General features: G+C 37.8%; 1 protein-coding gene across 6 annotated transcripts in view; it reads left to right on the top strand.

The window, feature by feature from the left end:
* The window catches only part of CDK14 (cyclin dependent kinase 14), a 309,078-nt gene that overhangs the window by 126,455 nt on the left and 164,806 nt on the right, over positions 1-17,817 (top strand). For all 6 annotated transcript variants that reach the window (XM_050333417.1, XM_050333452.1, XM_050333444.1 and 3 more), the window contains one exon: positions 4,941-5,035. In XM_050333417.1, the coding sequence (XP_050189374.1) occupies positions 4,941-5,035 (95 nt within the window). The remainder of the gene's footprint in view (positions 1-4,940; positions 5,036-17,817) is intronic.

Below are 17,817 nucleotides of genomic sequence, written 5' to 3'. Positions count from 1 at the left end.
TGTCTCCCAATGAGAGATGTCCTCCTAGAGTGACGCTGAGAAAAGGTGAGCACTGCATGTGAATAGCAGTATGGGCAGTTGTTGTCACTGGTGCATGGTAACCCCAGAGGACACTCCTACTACCATATACTGAGGAAAGCAGGCATTTTTATTGTTATACTTTTTAGAAAAATGTTGGGAGTATCACAACCTTTGCATATCTTAGGAAATATGAGAGAGCATCATCAGCAGTTGTACATTATGGTGAATATGAGCAGCATGAGGCTGAGTTCTTCTTCCACTACTGAGAAAAGCTTCCATGTCACTGAAATCTCAGCCAATTCAGAAATCATGGGTGATGGCCCTTTTATCTAGTGAGAATAAAGTGGTAGTCAGGAGCTGAAAGACTGAATGGATGATCAAAAGGGCCATAATTAACGTTCAAGCTTAATGTACTTGCCATGTCCAAAAGTACTATCTTTGCTAGTGAAAAGTTCTTCTGTGTGGCCTGGGAGTCAACAGTAATAGTTACTTTTGTTGATTTTGTCATGCAGCTGTGAAATGTTACTTCATGGAGACTCGGGAATAACCTTTCTCAAAACACTTCCAAGCAGAGGCTGATCTAAAAATCTCAAGGCTTTGTTAATGGAGTGTCAAGCTTGAGCTGATGCTGTAAACCCCACAGGGAGCAAGGCACTGATTTACTGATGCTACTCAGGTTTTGGGTAAGAGCTGGCTGTAGTCCATCTGGCTTGCCTTGCTCGTAGAGTGAGTGTACTTTAGAATTCAGCTCATCTGGGAACAGCAAAAAATCTCCTTGACCAACACAAGCGATATGGCAGCTTGCCAGTAGCTCATAATAGATGAGAGCATCCCCTTGTTGGAGAAGTCTGTGATAGTTATTCAAGCAAATGCAATGTGTTTCCTTTAAGTATGCAAATATGGTTATTAGCCCTTGATGAAAAGTGCTGAGTGTTGGTACATTTATCAGCTCAGGTCATGAACTTGCATACAAGTCACAGAAATTATTATCTTGGATGCTGTTAATTGTTAAAGTATGTCAACAATTCATCTTCCCTGTTTTTTACTGTTAGAATTTGCTGTGAGGGACTGTGCAAACACAGGTGACAGAACAAGAACCTGGCAATTCAAACCCATACAATATTTTTTTAAAAGTGTTCTAAAAAAGCATTTTAACATTATTTGCTGCTTTACTTCCTCAGAACTCTTTGGGGAAATTAATTAAGAGTGCTGCCATCTGTCTATCTTACATTTAATACCAAGGGTAAAAAAAAGAGTGCCAGTAGTTTTGAAGCAGCATTGTATAATTTTGTTATTAAAAATACATGCTAAGGATACAGCAAGTACTAGTACATCATTTGCACTTTTTGTGAGTTGTTGCAATGCTTTTTCAACAACATTTTAGTCTTTTTATCACGACTCTGTGTGAAATCTGTGGGTGATAATCACTGGATGGAGATGGTGTTCTCTGGGAGAATTATTTTGTTCTAGAACTAACACCAGGCACAGCAACACCTGACTTCTCACTGAGCCCCAGTAGCAGCTGCATTGGCAGCTTCAAAGGTAAAGTCAGTCTTGTCTCAGGCTGACGCTGATAGATTCCCTGGACTCTTTTTTATTCTTTTGGATGTGAATTTCTGGGTTTTGTCTTTGAATTAGTGGAGTTCATCCAAAGTTCTATCCCCTTTGAGTAAAAACTTGCCCAAAACAGGAGGTGTATTGGTCATCTGTTCTGAAAGGCTGTTTTTCCTGGAAAAAAAACCTATATGAGCCATCGGTTTATATTTAATTTTGTTTTTAAAGTACTCTGTGGAGGAAGAAACAGCTTTCTTATTTCAGACAACTTTTTTTTCTCTGTTTAATTTCCTCCCCTCCCCCCCCCCCTTTTTTTTTTTTTTTTTTTTTTTTAAGAAGCAAAGCAGTGTTTTCACAAAGACAGGCAATCTGGTAAGAGTCCTGATAGACGAGCACATGAAGCAATTCTCTTGCTTTCACCAGTTATGTTTGGTTTCTCACAATATAAATTGATAGTGTAATTGCTTATTTCTATGGTGTAAATTAGTGCAATTAAGATGATTTTGCTCCCTGTGCTATATTATCTACTATATTTTACTTGGCCTAACGAAGAAGATAGAAATTTCACCCTGCAGGTGATATTTTGTAGTTCTTGTAATATATGGCAGATGTTGAATATTGAGGCTGTAAAAGGGGAGAATTGTATATTAGAGAAGATAAATAAGAGAGGGGAGGGGTCTGAAGACAACAGCATTTGCAAACACCTCAGGGTAAGCTGCTTTCAATGTACTGTTTAAGCTTTAATGACTCATATACAGATTCTAGCAACAAAGTAATGGCCAGCTAGAGGAATTAAAGGCCCCAGGTGATGATCTGAACAGCAAAAGCTGACAGAGGTCATAAATACTATTACAGTTCGACAGGCTCTGCTAGGAGACAGTTTTTATGTTCCCAGTGTCTCTGCATGTATAGTCATTTGACAAGGTTTGAGGGAAGAACTGGTGAAATCTCAGTTACTTCAGGTGAACTCTTCTCAGGGTTTCCCCAAAGTTAAAAGTTCTTGTTTCTGGTAGAAGACACCTTTCAGAACAGTTGTTCCGTCATCTGTTGTTTATATACATACCTTTTTCCAGTAGCAGTTTTTCATTGTTCTCTTTTCAAAAAAACCCCAACATATCCAAATCTCTCTGAGCTTTTGCTCCAAGAAATTCTCCAAACTATAAGATGAGGATCCTGTTGTGAGAAATTAAGTGATGTTTTGCTGAAGCCAGAGTGAGCTGGGGGGGCGAGAGGGGTGCAGAGGCTAACCCTTGTTTCTTGCTTGTAGCTGCTTATTGCTTAAATGTGGTTTAGATTGTTCCTTGCACACGCACAGAGTTGTTAAGAACCAAGAGGAAAGGCTATGCTAAAGATTTGCCAAAAAAGGAAGAAGATGAAGGGGGAATGGGGGAGGGAGACCTGGGGCAAAGGTCACCCATTTTGGTGAGTGGTGTGCCTCCTTGGAGAGGGAGACACCTGATTCATCTGACTCATTTAATAAAGTAGTTTTGCTTCGATGAATTTGTCCTCTCTCAAATATATCAAGAAGTGAGTATTTCTCACACTAGGAAATTTGTACATGGCTCTTTAAGAAAAAGGCTTCTCTGCTCGATTTGTGGAATGTTAAAAGTTGCTAGATATGCACTGATTAAATGTTTAACAAGTTTAATTGTAATTACAATAGCTGATATACAATTCAGTATCAACATACTCAGAGCACAGAAAAGACTGCTGACTTTCTAAATAGTGTGAGCTGTGGAGTGCAGGCCAAAGCAAACTCCTTTGAAACATTTCTTCTCACCTATTCAGCCAGGCTGAAGGGTTGCCTCATTCCAGGTCATGGAGCTTGCTTGCAGGTTAGCAGTCCTGTCATCAGGATATCTCTGGTAATACTTTGAAGCAGCTTTATGATATTTTCCCCTTTTCTATCTGCTTTCTGCCTAGTGTGAACTCCATTGCTGCTGAGGATGCTCATGGGCAAACACTGATGCAGCCCAATGCCATGTTGCTTTTGTGTTGCTTCCAAGAGTGATGAACTTGTCCGATTGATCTCTTTAAGACCAGTATGAGAGATGATGTGTACTTAGCCTATTTTGAAACCCCTGGAGTTGCCTCCGCCTGATGAAACACCCTCAAAACATCCTTAATAGGACAGCAAGGGATAATAGTGCTGTGGAAGCTCCCTAGTCTCCATTTTGCATAGTAAAGAATTGAGACACACATTTGGTCTTTCATTATTTGCTTTGACAAAATAAGGAGGGTGACAGAAGCAAGTTGCATATTTTTCAGTTTAGAAATATGCCACTTATTTGCATGTCTTTGTATCTATTATAGAATCATAGAATCAACCAGCTTGGAAAAAACCTCTGAGATCATGAAGTCCAACACTTGATCCAACATCATTGTGGTGCCACTCAGTGCCACATCCAGTTTCATCTTAAAAGCCTCCCAGGATGGTGATTTTACCACCTCCCTGGGCAGCCCATTCCATTGCCTGATTACTCTCCCTGTAATAAATTTCTTCCTAATATCTAACATAAACCTACCCTGGCACAGCTTAAGGCTATATTATTTACTTGCTGGGGTGACTGATAGTCCTGCTCAGATGTATGTGTGAGATGACAAGGCACCGATGACAAAGTGACATTGGTAACAACATATGGAGTGTCAGCATATATTGCTAAAATATGCCATGTCTTGTGCAACATTAAATATGTAATATGGTACGAACATTAAATATGTATTATGATGTAAAAAAAATTTAGTGGAGATTACCTGAAAGTTCACTAAATAAATATTTATTTGTCTTTTCTGAAAATGTGAGCTAGTGTCATTGAAAAAATAAGTGAGAAAATAGCATGTATTTATTCTCGTAGACTAATACAAATAATTCCATCAAACCTGTGTTACATTTGAGAGAAAGAAGAATTACAGCTTAAAACACTATTCTTGGGAAAGATGCTGCACTTTGTTTATACAGCAGCTCTTTTGTGTTGGATAAGAAAGACAATGTTTTGAAAAGACATGCTTGACTTTCATTTGAGACAAAAAAATTATCCTTGAGTGTAGAAGCAGAGTTGTGTCTGGTTGAGTAGACATGACTGATTCACTTAGAGGAGGTTGTGTAAGGAAAGCATCTCTAACCACAGCTCAATTTGGCCTCAGAGTGAGGTTGAGTTTGACCAACAAGGTGGAGAAAATAGCATTGAATTGGAAGGTGTGTTCTTCAAACACACTGAATGTGTGGAATTTATGAACATAGAAGATACTAAGGTACAATTGGTTGTCAGGTTATGAAGCTTATCTAAGTCACTAAAAAAAAGAAAGCCAATCAATGTAAAGTATTTGGATTCTTTTTAAGATAACATGTTTGTTTTGCTTTTCAGCTTCTCTTTTGAAAGGATTGAAACATGCAAACATTGTGCTGCTTCATGACATCATTCACACCAAGGAAACCTTGACACTTGTGTTTGAATATGTGGTGAGTAAAGTAACTATATGTTCTAGATATGGTCCAGAGTGTATTGAATTTCATGGAAATGCTCTCTTTACCATCAGTAATCTATGAATCAGGCCAAAATAACCTTTACTTTCTTCAGGAGAGTGGTGCCTATAAGAGATGATGCTTTGTAGTGGAGTGGGCTAAATGTGGAAAGCTGGGCTAAACCAGATTCAGAGATGGAGAAGTGGCTACTAGGGCTTTTGAAGGACCTTATACTGTTGAAGTGACTTTTCAAGCTGGTACCTTACTCTGCTTCCTAGTCATAGTTTTTTTATGGGAGTTTTTTCTTTATTAATGTGATCAAGTAAGTTTAAAATGGGTGAGGATATGTAGGGAAGCAGAACAGGACTAAAGTGCTTAACAGGTAGTTCCTTCATGAAAAGCATGTATCAAGTTTAAATGGCTTGTGTTGTGACTGGCTTGTGCAGAGTCTCTTTTTATAAGCAATGTCAGTGAAAAACAGAGTGTGTTGCATGCAATTGAGAATTTGGGCTTTTTTAATTTTGCCATGACTAATGTTTTACCTACTAATTAAAACTTCAATTTTCATAGTATGTAGTGTGAGGATCTAATTGTGTTCAGAGTATTACTTTCCAAAGTATTGGCCTTGGCCTCTTAATTAATCTTTTCAGTTTTTCTAAGACAAACATATGGCATTTATGTAGAACTACTTCAGCATTTAGCTGTGGAATTATGCAATGTACTATCATAATTAACCTCCCAGTTTTCACAGATGGGTCCAAGAACATGTAATTTAAAAGAAACAAATGAGATTAGAGACAGCTAGATCTTCAGTATCATATCTATTATTGTGTTGTCTGTAAGACACTGCATTTATAAAGTACGGTGATTACTAGCTCTAGTCTTAGTACGTCTCTGCTTAAGACAAGTGGAATATTTTTGTGTTTTTCTTGTGAGGAAGCCTTAATTTGGACATGATAATGCACACAGAATCACAGCATCTTGTCTGGAGAAGCCGTTCCCCTTGTCTATGTACATTAGAGTGCTACGATGTGATGGTGTGGGTATTCAGCTATGGCAGCCTGAAGAGTGTTTGCATACAGTACCTATTTTTTTACTTTAGGTATTGGAATATTAATAAAAATATAATTCCTTGTCTTAAAATCAGTGATTCTTCTGTTCCTTACACACTGAATTAACATAGGAAAAGCCCTGATATTTAATTTTATATAATGGTCAGTGTAGACTTATTTGCATGTCTTTACATGAATACATTTTGCAGTCCTTTTATCAGCAGCTGTATTTAGCTGTATTCATCAGCACTGGTTGAGAAATGAGATATATAGAATATGTTTCTCTGTGAAATAGATGGTTTTGCCTATTATAATAAGGTAAAATTTCTGGATTTTATATCCAGCAGGGTTGTTTACAGACTCTGGCTCCCAGTCATGTGTAATATCATGGTGCTCTCCGTGATTAAGTATGGACACAAACTAATCTTCATGCAGTGGCACATTCTTCTATATTTACTTAGCTGTTTGTTTTTCAACAAGGCATGATTGGGACCAACCCTGCTGGTGGTTGCACCTTTTTATTCCCATGGTGTTTGGTAGCTATTGAGACTGTTCTAGGATCTCATTTGGTAATGGTTTCTTGAACTGATTCAAGTAATATTTTAGTATTTTGGCTTGTGGGCAGTCTCTCAAGGTGGTGCTCAGAAAAAAAGGGAAGGGTACTTTGTTCTCTCCAAACACCCTGAGGACTGTATGATAATGACATTGTAACATGCTTCTGTGCCTTGAGATGACAGAATTGCTTCACAGAAGTCTGTTTTCATTGTTAGGTAATGTAAAGTTATAGTCTGATCAAATAGCTAATGCTATCTGATAATGCCCACGTAACCTGAATTGAATTCTTGTGGGAGTGCATGATACAGGTTTTAATTGCATGATCACAATGACCTCCTTTGTTCCTTTTGTTAAAAAGCTTCCATTCAGTGCATAATATGAATGTGCAGAGGTAAAAATTACAGTTGCCCATTTAAATGTACAAATTTTGGCTTGTTAACTATGCAATCTAGCCACATAATTGGTGTTACTGAGCTCTATATCTCTAATGTCTAGTTTGTTGTTACTTTAACACCTGTATGTGGTGTAGTTCAATCATGTCAGTAATTTGCACTGAAATAAGTAAAAATATTCGTTTGATTAAAATTACATGGTGGTGTAAGTTTTTGAATGATTGAAGCCTAACAAACCTAAAAGGGGTTGGATTTTATTTATTTCATAAAGTGACATCATGGAACTGATACACTATTTCTGTTGATCACTATTGACCATTTCAAACATAATAAAAAGCAGCTGAGTGAGATGTCATGATTAAATTAGGGATGAACAGTTAGTGACCTGAGAGTTCTCTGAAAATGGAAACTTGGGTTGCTAGGTCTGTGATGATTCCATTGGAAAAATAATACTGGTGAAACATCTGAGGTTGTCAGAGGTGTTTGGTTTCAGCACTGACCCTGAAAGAGTAGAATGAAATTTAATTTCATGTAGCACCTTTCATTGCAAAATACATTGCAGTTGTAAGTTAAAACCTGAAAGTAGAATAGCCTCTGAAAGGAAACACGGCAATAATTAAATTCTCTGGGTACCTCAAATTAGATTTTTTTTTTTTAATATGAAAGGCTGTCAGAAGAAAATATGCCAGGGTGTTTTTTCTTTAACCTTGGTGGTCCGCAGAACCAAGAAGAGTCAATCTTTAAAAATTCTGTCTGACAGCTGAAGATCAGGAGAAGTTCATTCTCCATATAAGGGTTTTGGTGGTGAATGTGGAGCTGTAGATTTCTGTGGAAGAAGAGAAAGAGAGCTTACTCCTTTTGAATGAAAGAATTTAGTTGAGAACAGTTTATTGAATACAGTACCTTGTTAGTAAGGCACAATTTCTTTGTGTTCTTTATTAACTCTTACATCAGCATATTGTGAAGGGAGATTAGAGCTCAGTTTTATCATTGGATGACTGAGAACCATTGCTTGTTACCTGGGCAGTTTTGAGAATGAGCTGCCTGGAATTTCCTCTACAAAACCTGAAGGGCTGATAGTCTTTCATGTATAAATGGTACAGAAAATGGTTTCTGTATAGTTAGCTGGGATGTGCTAAACAAGACCTGAAAATAAAATGTGAAGTTTTGGCACACTTTGCGTGTAGTATCTGAGACTGCAATGACTTCCAAAGAAAAAGGTCAGTTCACTTTCCAGTTCAATGGAGCAGTATGACTGTTCACATGGGTTTTGTTCCCTTCCTTGCCAGGCTCCATTTAGGTATTAGTTGAGAAAATGTTATGAGTACGCTGGCTTTAGTGCAAGTGTCACTGATATGGTCAGCTTTGCCCAAGGAGGTGATAAATTTTACAGGTGAGATCTGAGACATATTGAGAGATCTCTGAAGATGGTTTCACACCTGTTTGTTCTAAAATGATCATTAGCTGCTACTGTTTGTTGCTTCAGTTGTTTATTTAAAAGGAAGATGACTGTATTTAGAAACATTTAATTGGTCAAAGGCAATCCTAAGCAATACATGTGGCTGCAGGCTCTGTAGAACGATAATGAGGTTTTTAGTATTATGCATAATTATGTAAGTATATTATTATCAATAAATGAACCAGCAGCGTATCATGTAAAAATGAGCTTGTATAGCAATACTTTACCTCATGCTTTCAGTATTTACGATCTAGATTTGAAACAAGAACAGATACACTCACATTTGGAAGTACGAGCTACGAGTAATATTATTTCTGCCTCTACAGTGAAAAAGCTCCAATCTAAAAGCTCTAATCTAATAATGTAATTAAACCAAAGACTTTCTAATTACCTTGCCTATTTTCATCTGTGTGTATGTTTTTGCTTCTTAAAAATTACTTTCCGTTAAAGAAGAAAGTTTAATTCCCTTTGCTTCATTACAGCAGCTAAAATAGTTTGTTATACAATGAGTTTACTTAATAAAGTTCATTAGTTACATTACCCTCCCATTTCCTGTAAGAAGAAAGTAGGTGTGAGTTTCTTATTTTAATGCTTATTGGAAATTGACATGTATACTGTTTATCAGACCAGAAAAGCACATTATTTTAGTGGATGAGAGAGCAGGGAAAAGCAGTTGTGTCTCAGAACAGTTTTTGAGCTCTGATCACTGGGATCATTCACCTAGAGGAAATTAGGAAAACTGGACACAAGGAGGAAGGAAGAGTCTTCTAATCCTTGACTGAGAGTGGAATTTATTTGGAACCTGCATTACATTATTTTATTATGAAAGTGAAATGAGGGGGGGATTTTCTTTCCATTTGAGAAGGTGCTTGTCCAGCTCCAGTAAGCAAGGACGGACAGCTAGTGGCGCTCTGCAGCAAGCCAGATGCCTCCTGCCACCTCTTGGCAAACACCCTTGCTTGTCCACTCTGGGAAGGGGCAGAGTCACTGAGGTCTCCCAGCATGGGAGCAGTTGAATTCTGTAGTTTCTGTTTACCTTGACCAGGGAAGGAGCTGTTCCCCTGTGGGTTTAATCCCAACCATTGTGCCCCAGGTTTGCCCTGAGTTGTGTTGCATGAATCACAGTCAAAAAGATGACAAAGCAAAGCTTAGAGTAAACAGAAAGGAAATCCCCTACTACTGAGAAGAGGCAGTAAGGGAATACTGCTCTTGGGAAAGCCTTGTTTTTCAAGTTTTAATGAGCAGATCAGAGAGAGGAGCTGTTGATGTCCAGGTATAGGCTGCAAATGCAAACAGAATCAGCTTTGGGAGGTAGGGATTCAAATGGGATTTCAGAAGGAAATTGCTTAGTGCTTTGCCGAGAGGTAAAGACTGTGCCAGACATGGGAATCAGCAGAAAAGAAGGAATGAAAAGTTATATTTAAATTTAAATAAAAATACTCATGCTAGGCTAAGAACTTTACACATGTCTAGCAGGAGGAGGAAAGATGTTACTCAGTTTACCTCATCATCCTGACTTTGCAGGACCTCTCAAAAGTTTTGTAGACTTCATACAGAGGGCACATGCTAATGATGTGTTAATAAGATTAATCAAGATTTACAGTCCAACAGACTGGGAGGCTATGTGTATCTGAATGTCTATTTTTAGTGCAATTTAAGGTTTTTTATAACCTTACCAAATACGGGTTAGATTTGTAGTATGCTACAATAGATGCTATTTAATAATTGACATCCATTATTTATTCTTCTTTTTATTAACAAGTGTATTCATGTAAGTATTTAAAAAAACAAAACAAAAATTGCACCCACAGCAAAATCAAAGCATAAGAAACACTTAGAATTGAGCTGATGCATGCAACATTGGAAATCACATGAGATATTCTATCTACTGATAGATCTGAATTAGGGTTTTTTCTAAAGTTATAGATAAAAATGTCAAACGTGATTGTAGTAGGATGCGTATGCACAGTAGATATGCCAGTGATGACACTCCACTTGGTACAGGTAAGGCCACCATCCTAAATGGTAAATTTGTATGCACAAAGAAGAGAAGAATCAGCTGGAGACCTGAGGGGAAAAAAGACAAGAATGAGTAAACATTGAGAATAAAGGCTTCTAAGGAAAAGTCAAAATAAGTAGGGCTCTTTAGAGTCAGGGGAAAAAAAAGGATGAGATGTTTACAACCTTTAAATATAGCAAAAGTCAGTGACCTATTTCTGTGTGAATGGTAAAGAGGATAAAATAAGACAATCTGAAATAGCAGTAAGAAAGAAAAAGATTAAACTCTAGGAATGCCTCTTTCATGGTAACAATAACAAAGCACTGAAGAAACTACTATGGGGGGATAGTTTCTCTAATACTGTCAGTTTTTAAAAACAGTTTAGGCAAATAATCAGCAGCATTACATGTCATTGATAGGAGATATAGGTAAGATTAATATATTTTCTTTTTGCAGAAAAAACCAAATCAGTTTATTTTACTAGTTTAGACAAAATAAATGGACAAAATTCTTCAGTTGTAGGGGGTTTTTTGTTTGGTTGCATTTTTGTTTTGGTTTGTTTTTTTGTTGTTGTTGTTTTTGTTTGGTTTTGTTTGTTTTTCTTTTTTAATGATTATTTCTATGTTATAGATTTCTGGACAGCTCTAGTGTTGGTAGTTCTGGTGGTATCCCACACATTCCTTATCTTTTAATTTCAGTAATGAACTGGCATTCCCCAAGTCCCTCTGGGGTGAAAGCTGACAGTATCTGAACTTGCACCAGAGACTGTCCAGTCTAATTAAACTTGTTTTTTATCAGGCTCTTTAATAATACGAGTTGTTACTATTATTTAATATCTTTTAAAATGTGGAGCTCTGATTTAGTCAGTGTAGATTGAAAAAACAAACAAACCAACAAAACACCAACCCAAAACCTGGCTGTTTGGAGAGTGATGATTACCATGGTTCTAAATCTTTAAGATAGATTTTTCCTTCCTGAACCAGTAGTATGTACCTTTGTACTAATTTAATCATACTGATAAAAAGTACATATATGAAATCTCTAAAACCAGAAACTTGGGGTAAGCAATTCTGGTGAAATAATAGTAGTAAAAATCCTGAAGTCAGAATGAGTAAATCAGTAGTTGCAGATATCTTTATATTATGTTTATAGTTTTGTGATATAAAAATTAATTAAGGAATGGTGAAAAGTAGGAATCAAGGATCAAGCCTGAGTAATAAACAGAGCCACCTCTTGAAAGTTAAAAAGCCCTTTTTGTTTTTTCTTATTTTAGTACTTGGAGTAAAGAGAATCTAATCCATGGAAGCTTCATTTTTTCTTGTCTACCTTGCAGTCTGAGCAGCAATTTTCCCTATAAAATTTTTATTAATCTTGCAATCACGCATGGACAGTTAAGATTAGGATGCATGACAGGAAAAAGTCATTCAGCCAGGGTGAAGAGAGGTCTATGTAGGATGTGGAAGCTTTTAAAGGAAGCTCTGAAGATGGCCTGGGCTTTTGTGTCCCTCACACCAGCATAGCAAAGGCTCTTGTGACAGCTGAGCTTTTGTAGACCTGTCTGTACTATCCAGTCAGTCCAGGCTGATATCAGCATGGATACTTGGCTCAGTGTGGCTGCATGTGGACTATCAGCCTCCCTGCCATGTATGTGTTCTGCTTAAGTGGTCCTGGAGCAGATACCCTCACCATGAGCTTACGGGTATCTGCCATGCTCTTATAACGAGAAGCTTTTTTGTATCTTCAGATTTTGTTTGTTTGTTATGTGTGGATATAGCAGATATAATGTTCAGTGCTATGGAAGGTCAATGATTTAGCAAATTAAAGAAAAAGTGCACACACAACATGTGTTATGGCTCGCAAAAATTGTCCCAAGTTTGTTGATTTTGGGGTCTGTAAGTCCATCACAGTTAACACAAGGTGATGATTTGATGCTAGGTTTTGATCATACTAAACAGGAATTCCTACTGGTTTTTGCAATGTCATTCTTTAGTTAAAATAATCTCACTAAATTAGATATGTTTTGTGTCCTTTCCCTGATTTACTAAGAACGCAAAGCTCATAGAATTACTAAGGTGGCCAGAGAATAAGGGGGAAAATAAACTAGCATTTTTAGAAAATTATATTTTGTTGAAGATCTCTTAGTTCATTCAGCAATTCTTTCCTCAACTGTGTGTGTCTCACTTGTCTGTAAGGGACCAGATTGTTCTTTGTGAAATGAACAGAGACTTTGTATCTATAAATAAATTTATCTTTTCTAATAATAGCCAAAAATCAGACAACTGTGCATTCCTTTTTCTCTCTGGGATTTTCAGGTATGTTTCTATCTGTGTTACCTACTCCCCCGCTGCCCAGCCTCTTTTTCTATATAGTATTGTTCATGTATTTTGAAGTATATTTATCTTTGTTGACAGTGTGAGAGAAATCCAAGGCACTAGAAACATCTGTTAGCTAAATTGTTTTCATTAAAGGTGTCTTGTGGGGCAGTTTTTTCTTTCTTGAATCCTTATTATATATCTTTCCCCTGCTGCTCAGCCCAGCTGGTGCTGGTGCCTGCTGCTGTTTTGCTGGAAGTTGCTTAGGTATCACCAGAGATAGCTTGCTTGCAGGGTATTTTTTGTTAGCATGGCTAACATTGTGTCATCTCATAGAGGAAAAGGACTGAATTATAGAAAACCACAGAAATACATGAAAATAAGAGTCTATGACACTTTTGAAAATACTAGCAACATGAAATGAGTTTAAAGTGTGGCACAGTAATCTGCAGAGCACTTAGGTTGGAGGATACGTGCCATTTAAATGGAATTAACTTTTCTTTGTTCTCACGTCACTTCAAATATTCCTACTGCCTGTGCTTTTATTGGTAAATTATATTATTGGTTTAAGAATTTGTTGGTGATAAAAGGGAAAGTATTTTTGTCAGGAAAGCTGCTAGGGCATAAATAATGTGTGCTCTCCTTTGAACAGAGAGGAATGGCTCACAACAGCCTCGCTGCCTCAGTGGAGCAGCACAATCTGTCTGCTGCATGATGGCATTGCCGGCAGCCAAATACTCCCATTTTTGTTTTAATGGAAGGGTTCTTTCACATTGCTGGTTTTACATGATGGGAATGCGGTTGGAAGTGCTTCCTGTTCCACTCACAAGCCCCGGGCTCTCTGTGCATTTTGGCTTCAAAAATGACAGCTGAAACCAATTAGGCAGCGTTATGGGATGGCTAAGTCACATGGAGATTTATCATGACCGAGGAAGAAGAAGGAAAGAATATGTATTGCATGGGAAGTAGAAGTGACTAATTTAATTAGAAGAGAATGACAATTGTATTATTATTATGGAGAAGGCTGGCAAAGTAGAGCTCATTTCATGTCAGTGGTCATGCCTTTGAAAGGAAACATCCTGCCCTTTGTCTGAACATGTTTGTGTTTGATAGCAGAGTCTCTGATTTCTGAGCAAGATAGTTGAGCAAGACAGTTATAAAGTGAAGCATTGAACATATCTGAGGACATTTGTAGCTTGTGGTTTACTCATCTATTCATATTTAGAATTTCTTCTTCAAGGGGAGAAGGGTAGAGTCTGCACCATCAACATTTGTGGGTTTTTTTTTCTCTGTTTGCATACCCTCTCTTTTCCAGAAGTAGGATGCAATGTATATAAACCTTGCTTCAGCTGTATAAGTATCAGCCAGAATTCTTTTCCCTTCAGCAGATGCTTATACACAGTATGCTCGCAAACATAAGCACACATGTCTACTAACATAAACCAGAGTCTTGCAGAATAAAAATTACCTTCATATAACTATATGCTGCCCCAAGCTTAAACGAAAACCCCAGTTCATCAGTTCATTTCTTCGTGTAAGTCTGGAGAGAGTATTTCATGAGGTTAATGAAACACTTGTGGTATTGTCACAGTTGATGATGTAGGGATGAAGTGAGTGAAAAACATTATAGAAGGAGTCTGAGCAAGTGTGCATTTTCCTTTTTTCTTTTTCTTTTTTTTCCTTGTACAACTTTCTTAATTTTTATTTAGACTATGAGCAGTTATGTTGAATAAATAACTTAATCTCTCTGTCATTTTCATGTACCTGTAGGAATTGTGATACTTGTTTCCATCACAGGGAGGAAAATATTTGTAATTCATTGAAGTTTGGGTCAAAAATGGGCACTGGCTAATGTGCTTCCATATTCAGTTTGGAAACAGGGGAATGGCTAAATTAGCATAGCTGAGCATGAGTTTTCTATTCCATGTCCTGGGAAGCATTGTGCAGCCTCTGGTCTAACAAGAAATTGTGCCATCTATTCCAGGAATGGTCAAGGGTTTCTTAATGAAAGTCTAGTTACTTGAGATGTGCACTGAGGAAAGGGTTTGTGTTTTAACATGCTGAAGAATCAAAGGTAACAAAAAGGCTGGACAGGGCCTTCTCAAAGAGGGGTACCTTTGTGTGCCAGAGCCCTGAAGTCAAGGCACAGCCCTGCAGCAGTGATCTTCTGGCACAATTTAGTGAAATACAATTATTTGAAGAAAAAAAGTTGCCAAAGTCTGCCTTAGGTTGCCTAGATTTATTTTTAATTTTTAGCCAAAATGGCCAAGATATCTTAAACCTGTATCTGGAGGACCCTTATTATAAGCCTTAGAGCATGGATTTGGAATTTAGGGAATGGGTAACCTTGTGCTGTGGGTAGCATTTAGCTATTATTTTCAAAATTGGCTGAAATTTGGTCAAGAGATAAGCTTCAGAAAAATTGTAAATTGTACTTAAGAACTATGTCTTGGAAGATTCTTCGTCTCCTCTCAAAGACTTGGCTTTAGTCTTTCACTTCAAATATTGTAGATTGATTCCCTGGAGGAAGTAAATTTTTTCTGGAGGAGCCAGCAGTGGGAGGAGAGATCAAATTGTTCACTTAAAGAGTAACAGATTTTGCACAAAACATTATTTTGTTAGTGAGGTGGCAAAGTCAAGCTCTTAAAATTAGAGGATGGCAAGATAAACATGGCCTGTGCAATCTCCTTTGATCATACTTGTGGAAGAGCCTGTTGTGCAGCTCTCTAGTGGGTTGTGTGGTGAAGGCATGTGGGGGTTGTTGAACTTTTATTTTTTTGTGCATGTTGGAAAGAGGGTGTCTTCTGAGGTTCCTGCTTCAATCAAAGTATTGTTTCAAGATAAGACCAATAATAACTGCAATGGAGAACTGGGTTCCACCCCTTCTGTATTAGGAATCATCATCACCATCAGAAATTGCTGCCATTGTAATTCAGATAAGAAAAATTTTTGCTATTCATCATGAGATTCCCAGTCTCCTTTGCAAAAGCATTGCAGATTCATAGCTGTGACTGAAGTCAGTGCTGCAGAGTAGTCAAGACAAGGCTCTCAGCCAGGCATGACAAGGACACAATGATTATGTGGATGATTATGATTAGATTTATTGCTAATATGTATCTAAATATTGCCAATTCATTTTAAACTCTTGCAGTCCAGTGTGCACCAAAGTCAGTAACAACATCTCAGCTCCCCATCTCTGGAATGCAAGAATCCAGAGAGTTCATTCTGCAATACTGATCTGGTTTTCTTAGCTGAGGACAAGCCACATTTTAAAAGTTATCATAATGTACATTTATTGGGGAAGCAAATAAAAGGTTGGATAAACCGGTGGAGTGTGAAGAGCAGGAATTAATGGGATTTTCAATTTAAGATAAACTATACCATGTACCGTCAGCATGGTATTACTTTGGTGATTAATGTGTGTTGAGGATTAAACAGTATGGCTGATAGAGTTGTTAAGAGCTAGCTCAAAGAAGAATGGGTTTAGCCAGGTCCACCTGGGATCAGATGTCACCTTGTGACAGATGCTTGTAATTATTTGGAAGTCTCTGTACTGCATTCCCAGTGTATTCTGCTTCCCTGTGAGGTGCCCTCATCCTCCGAGACAGTGGAGAATGGACTGTAGAATGTATACTGGTTGGGTTTTTTCTTCTCTTTGTACCTTATTTCAGCAGTTTCATGTTCTTGGCAATGGTAGTTGTATCTTGAATATTGCTTTAGGGTTTATATTTTATTAGATCAAGGTGGTAACCACAGCAAAGTCTCCAGTGTCACAGTGTGGCATGCTGTATTTGCAGCCACTGTTCCACTTGGGAAAGCATGTTGTCTTCCACTTAGAAATACAGCACGAATAAAAAGACTCTGTTCATCTATACGGTACCAATTTCATGGAATACCATTAGAAAACTGCTTTTATCCACTTTGCTCTTTGTTTTCTTTTCTAATGCTTTCCTGAAACTTGCATTCATGTTGCCTTCTTCAATGTCAGCTGTGCACACAAGCACTGGAGTAGACACTTGCCTGCCAAAAGGGAAAATAGGTTTAGAAAGAGCTGTCTCTGCAGTGCTGTCAGTTTTCCTGGCTATACTAATGTTTAATTCAACGTGCATTTAGTCCCTACCTTGGGAAAAGAAAAGCAGCTGATGCTGCCTTTGCTTTGCTGCTACCTTCTTTTTCTTAAAGTGAGAAACAATGTACTCTAACATCGTAAGTTGCTTTCACAACTGGTACCACAGTGTTCAGTTACTTTTATGAGAAGGACTCTAGCTCAGTTTTATGAGAGCAAATTCTTGAAAGTTTGAACAGAAAAGACTTTCTATTCCTGTTTCTTGTCTGAATGAAGATTTGGTAGAGATTTCTCTATGTCTGTAGTGTGTCTGTAGGGCAAAAAATAAATGCCAAAAGACTGCAGTACAGTTGACTCTCTGAGACTTTCAGGATTCAGAGGAAATTGATGCTTACACTGTATTTTAAGTAGACTCATGGAATCAGTTTTTGAAGGTTTTGATGCAGAAGGTTATATCAGGCTCCCAGTTGCCTTGATCCTTGGGGTAGGAAGAAGAGGTTAATGATGCATAATATAAACATGATCGTCATTGATGTTTCTGTGTGGAGAAAAGGCATCCAAATAGTAACTGAAATATAAATGTAAGAAAATGGGGTTATCCTGAACATTTATTACAAGCATATTGGAAATAAAAAAGGTAACTTATTGGTGTTCCTAGTGATCTGAATAGGATGAAAAGCTTTTGGTGAATATAAAGGTGCAGCTGGTGGGGCTTGCGTGGTGGGGCTTCAGGGATGGGACTTTGAGAAGTAGTATTGGGTTTGTCTTCCTCTGATCTGGTTTCTGTTAGCTGACCAGTTGGAGATTATAGAAATCAGTAGAAGGTGAAGGAGGCAGTAAGCTTCCCACCTATCAGGTTATCTGTTGCTCACAAAGGCTGAAAGGCTGAACTTGCATTCCTTCAACCAACCCATGCAAGGGAGCATGCAGTGCTCAGGGTTCAT

Source organism: Myiozetetes cayanensis, unplaced genomic scaffold (assembly GCF_022539395.1).
Source record: "Myiozetetes cayanensis isolate MyiCay16 unplaced genomic scaffold, myiCay2020 scf1, whole genome shotgun sequence".
Lineage (NCBI taxonomy): Eukaryota > Metazoa > Chordata > Aves > Passeriformes > Tyrannidae > Myiozetetes > Myiozetetes cayanensis.
The sequence above is the reverse complement of the archived record's forward strand: the minus strand, read 5'-3'. Positions and strand labels throughout refer to the sequence as shown.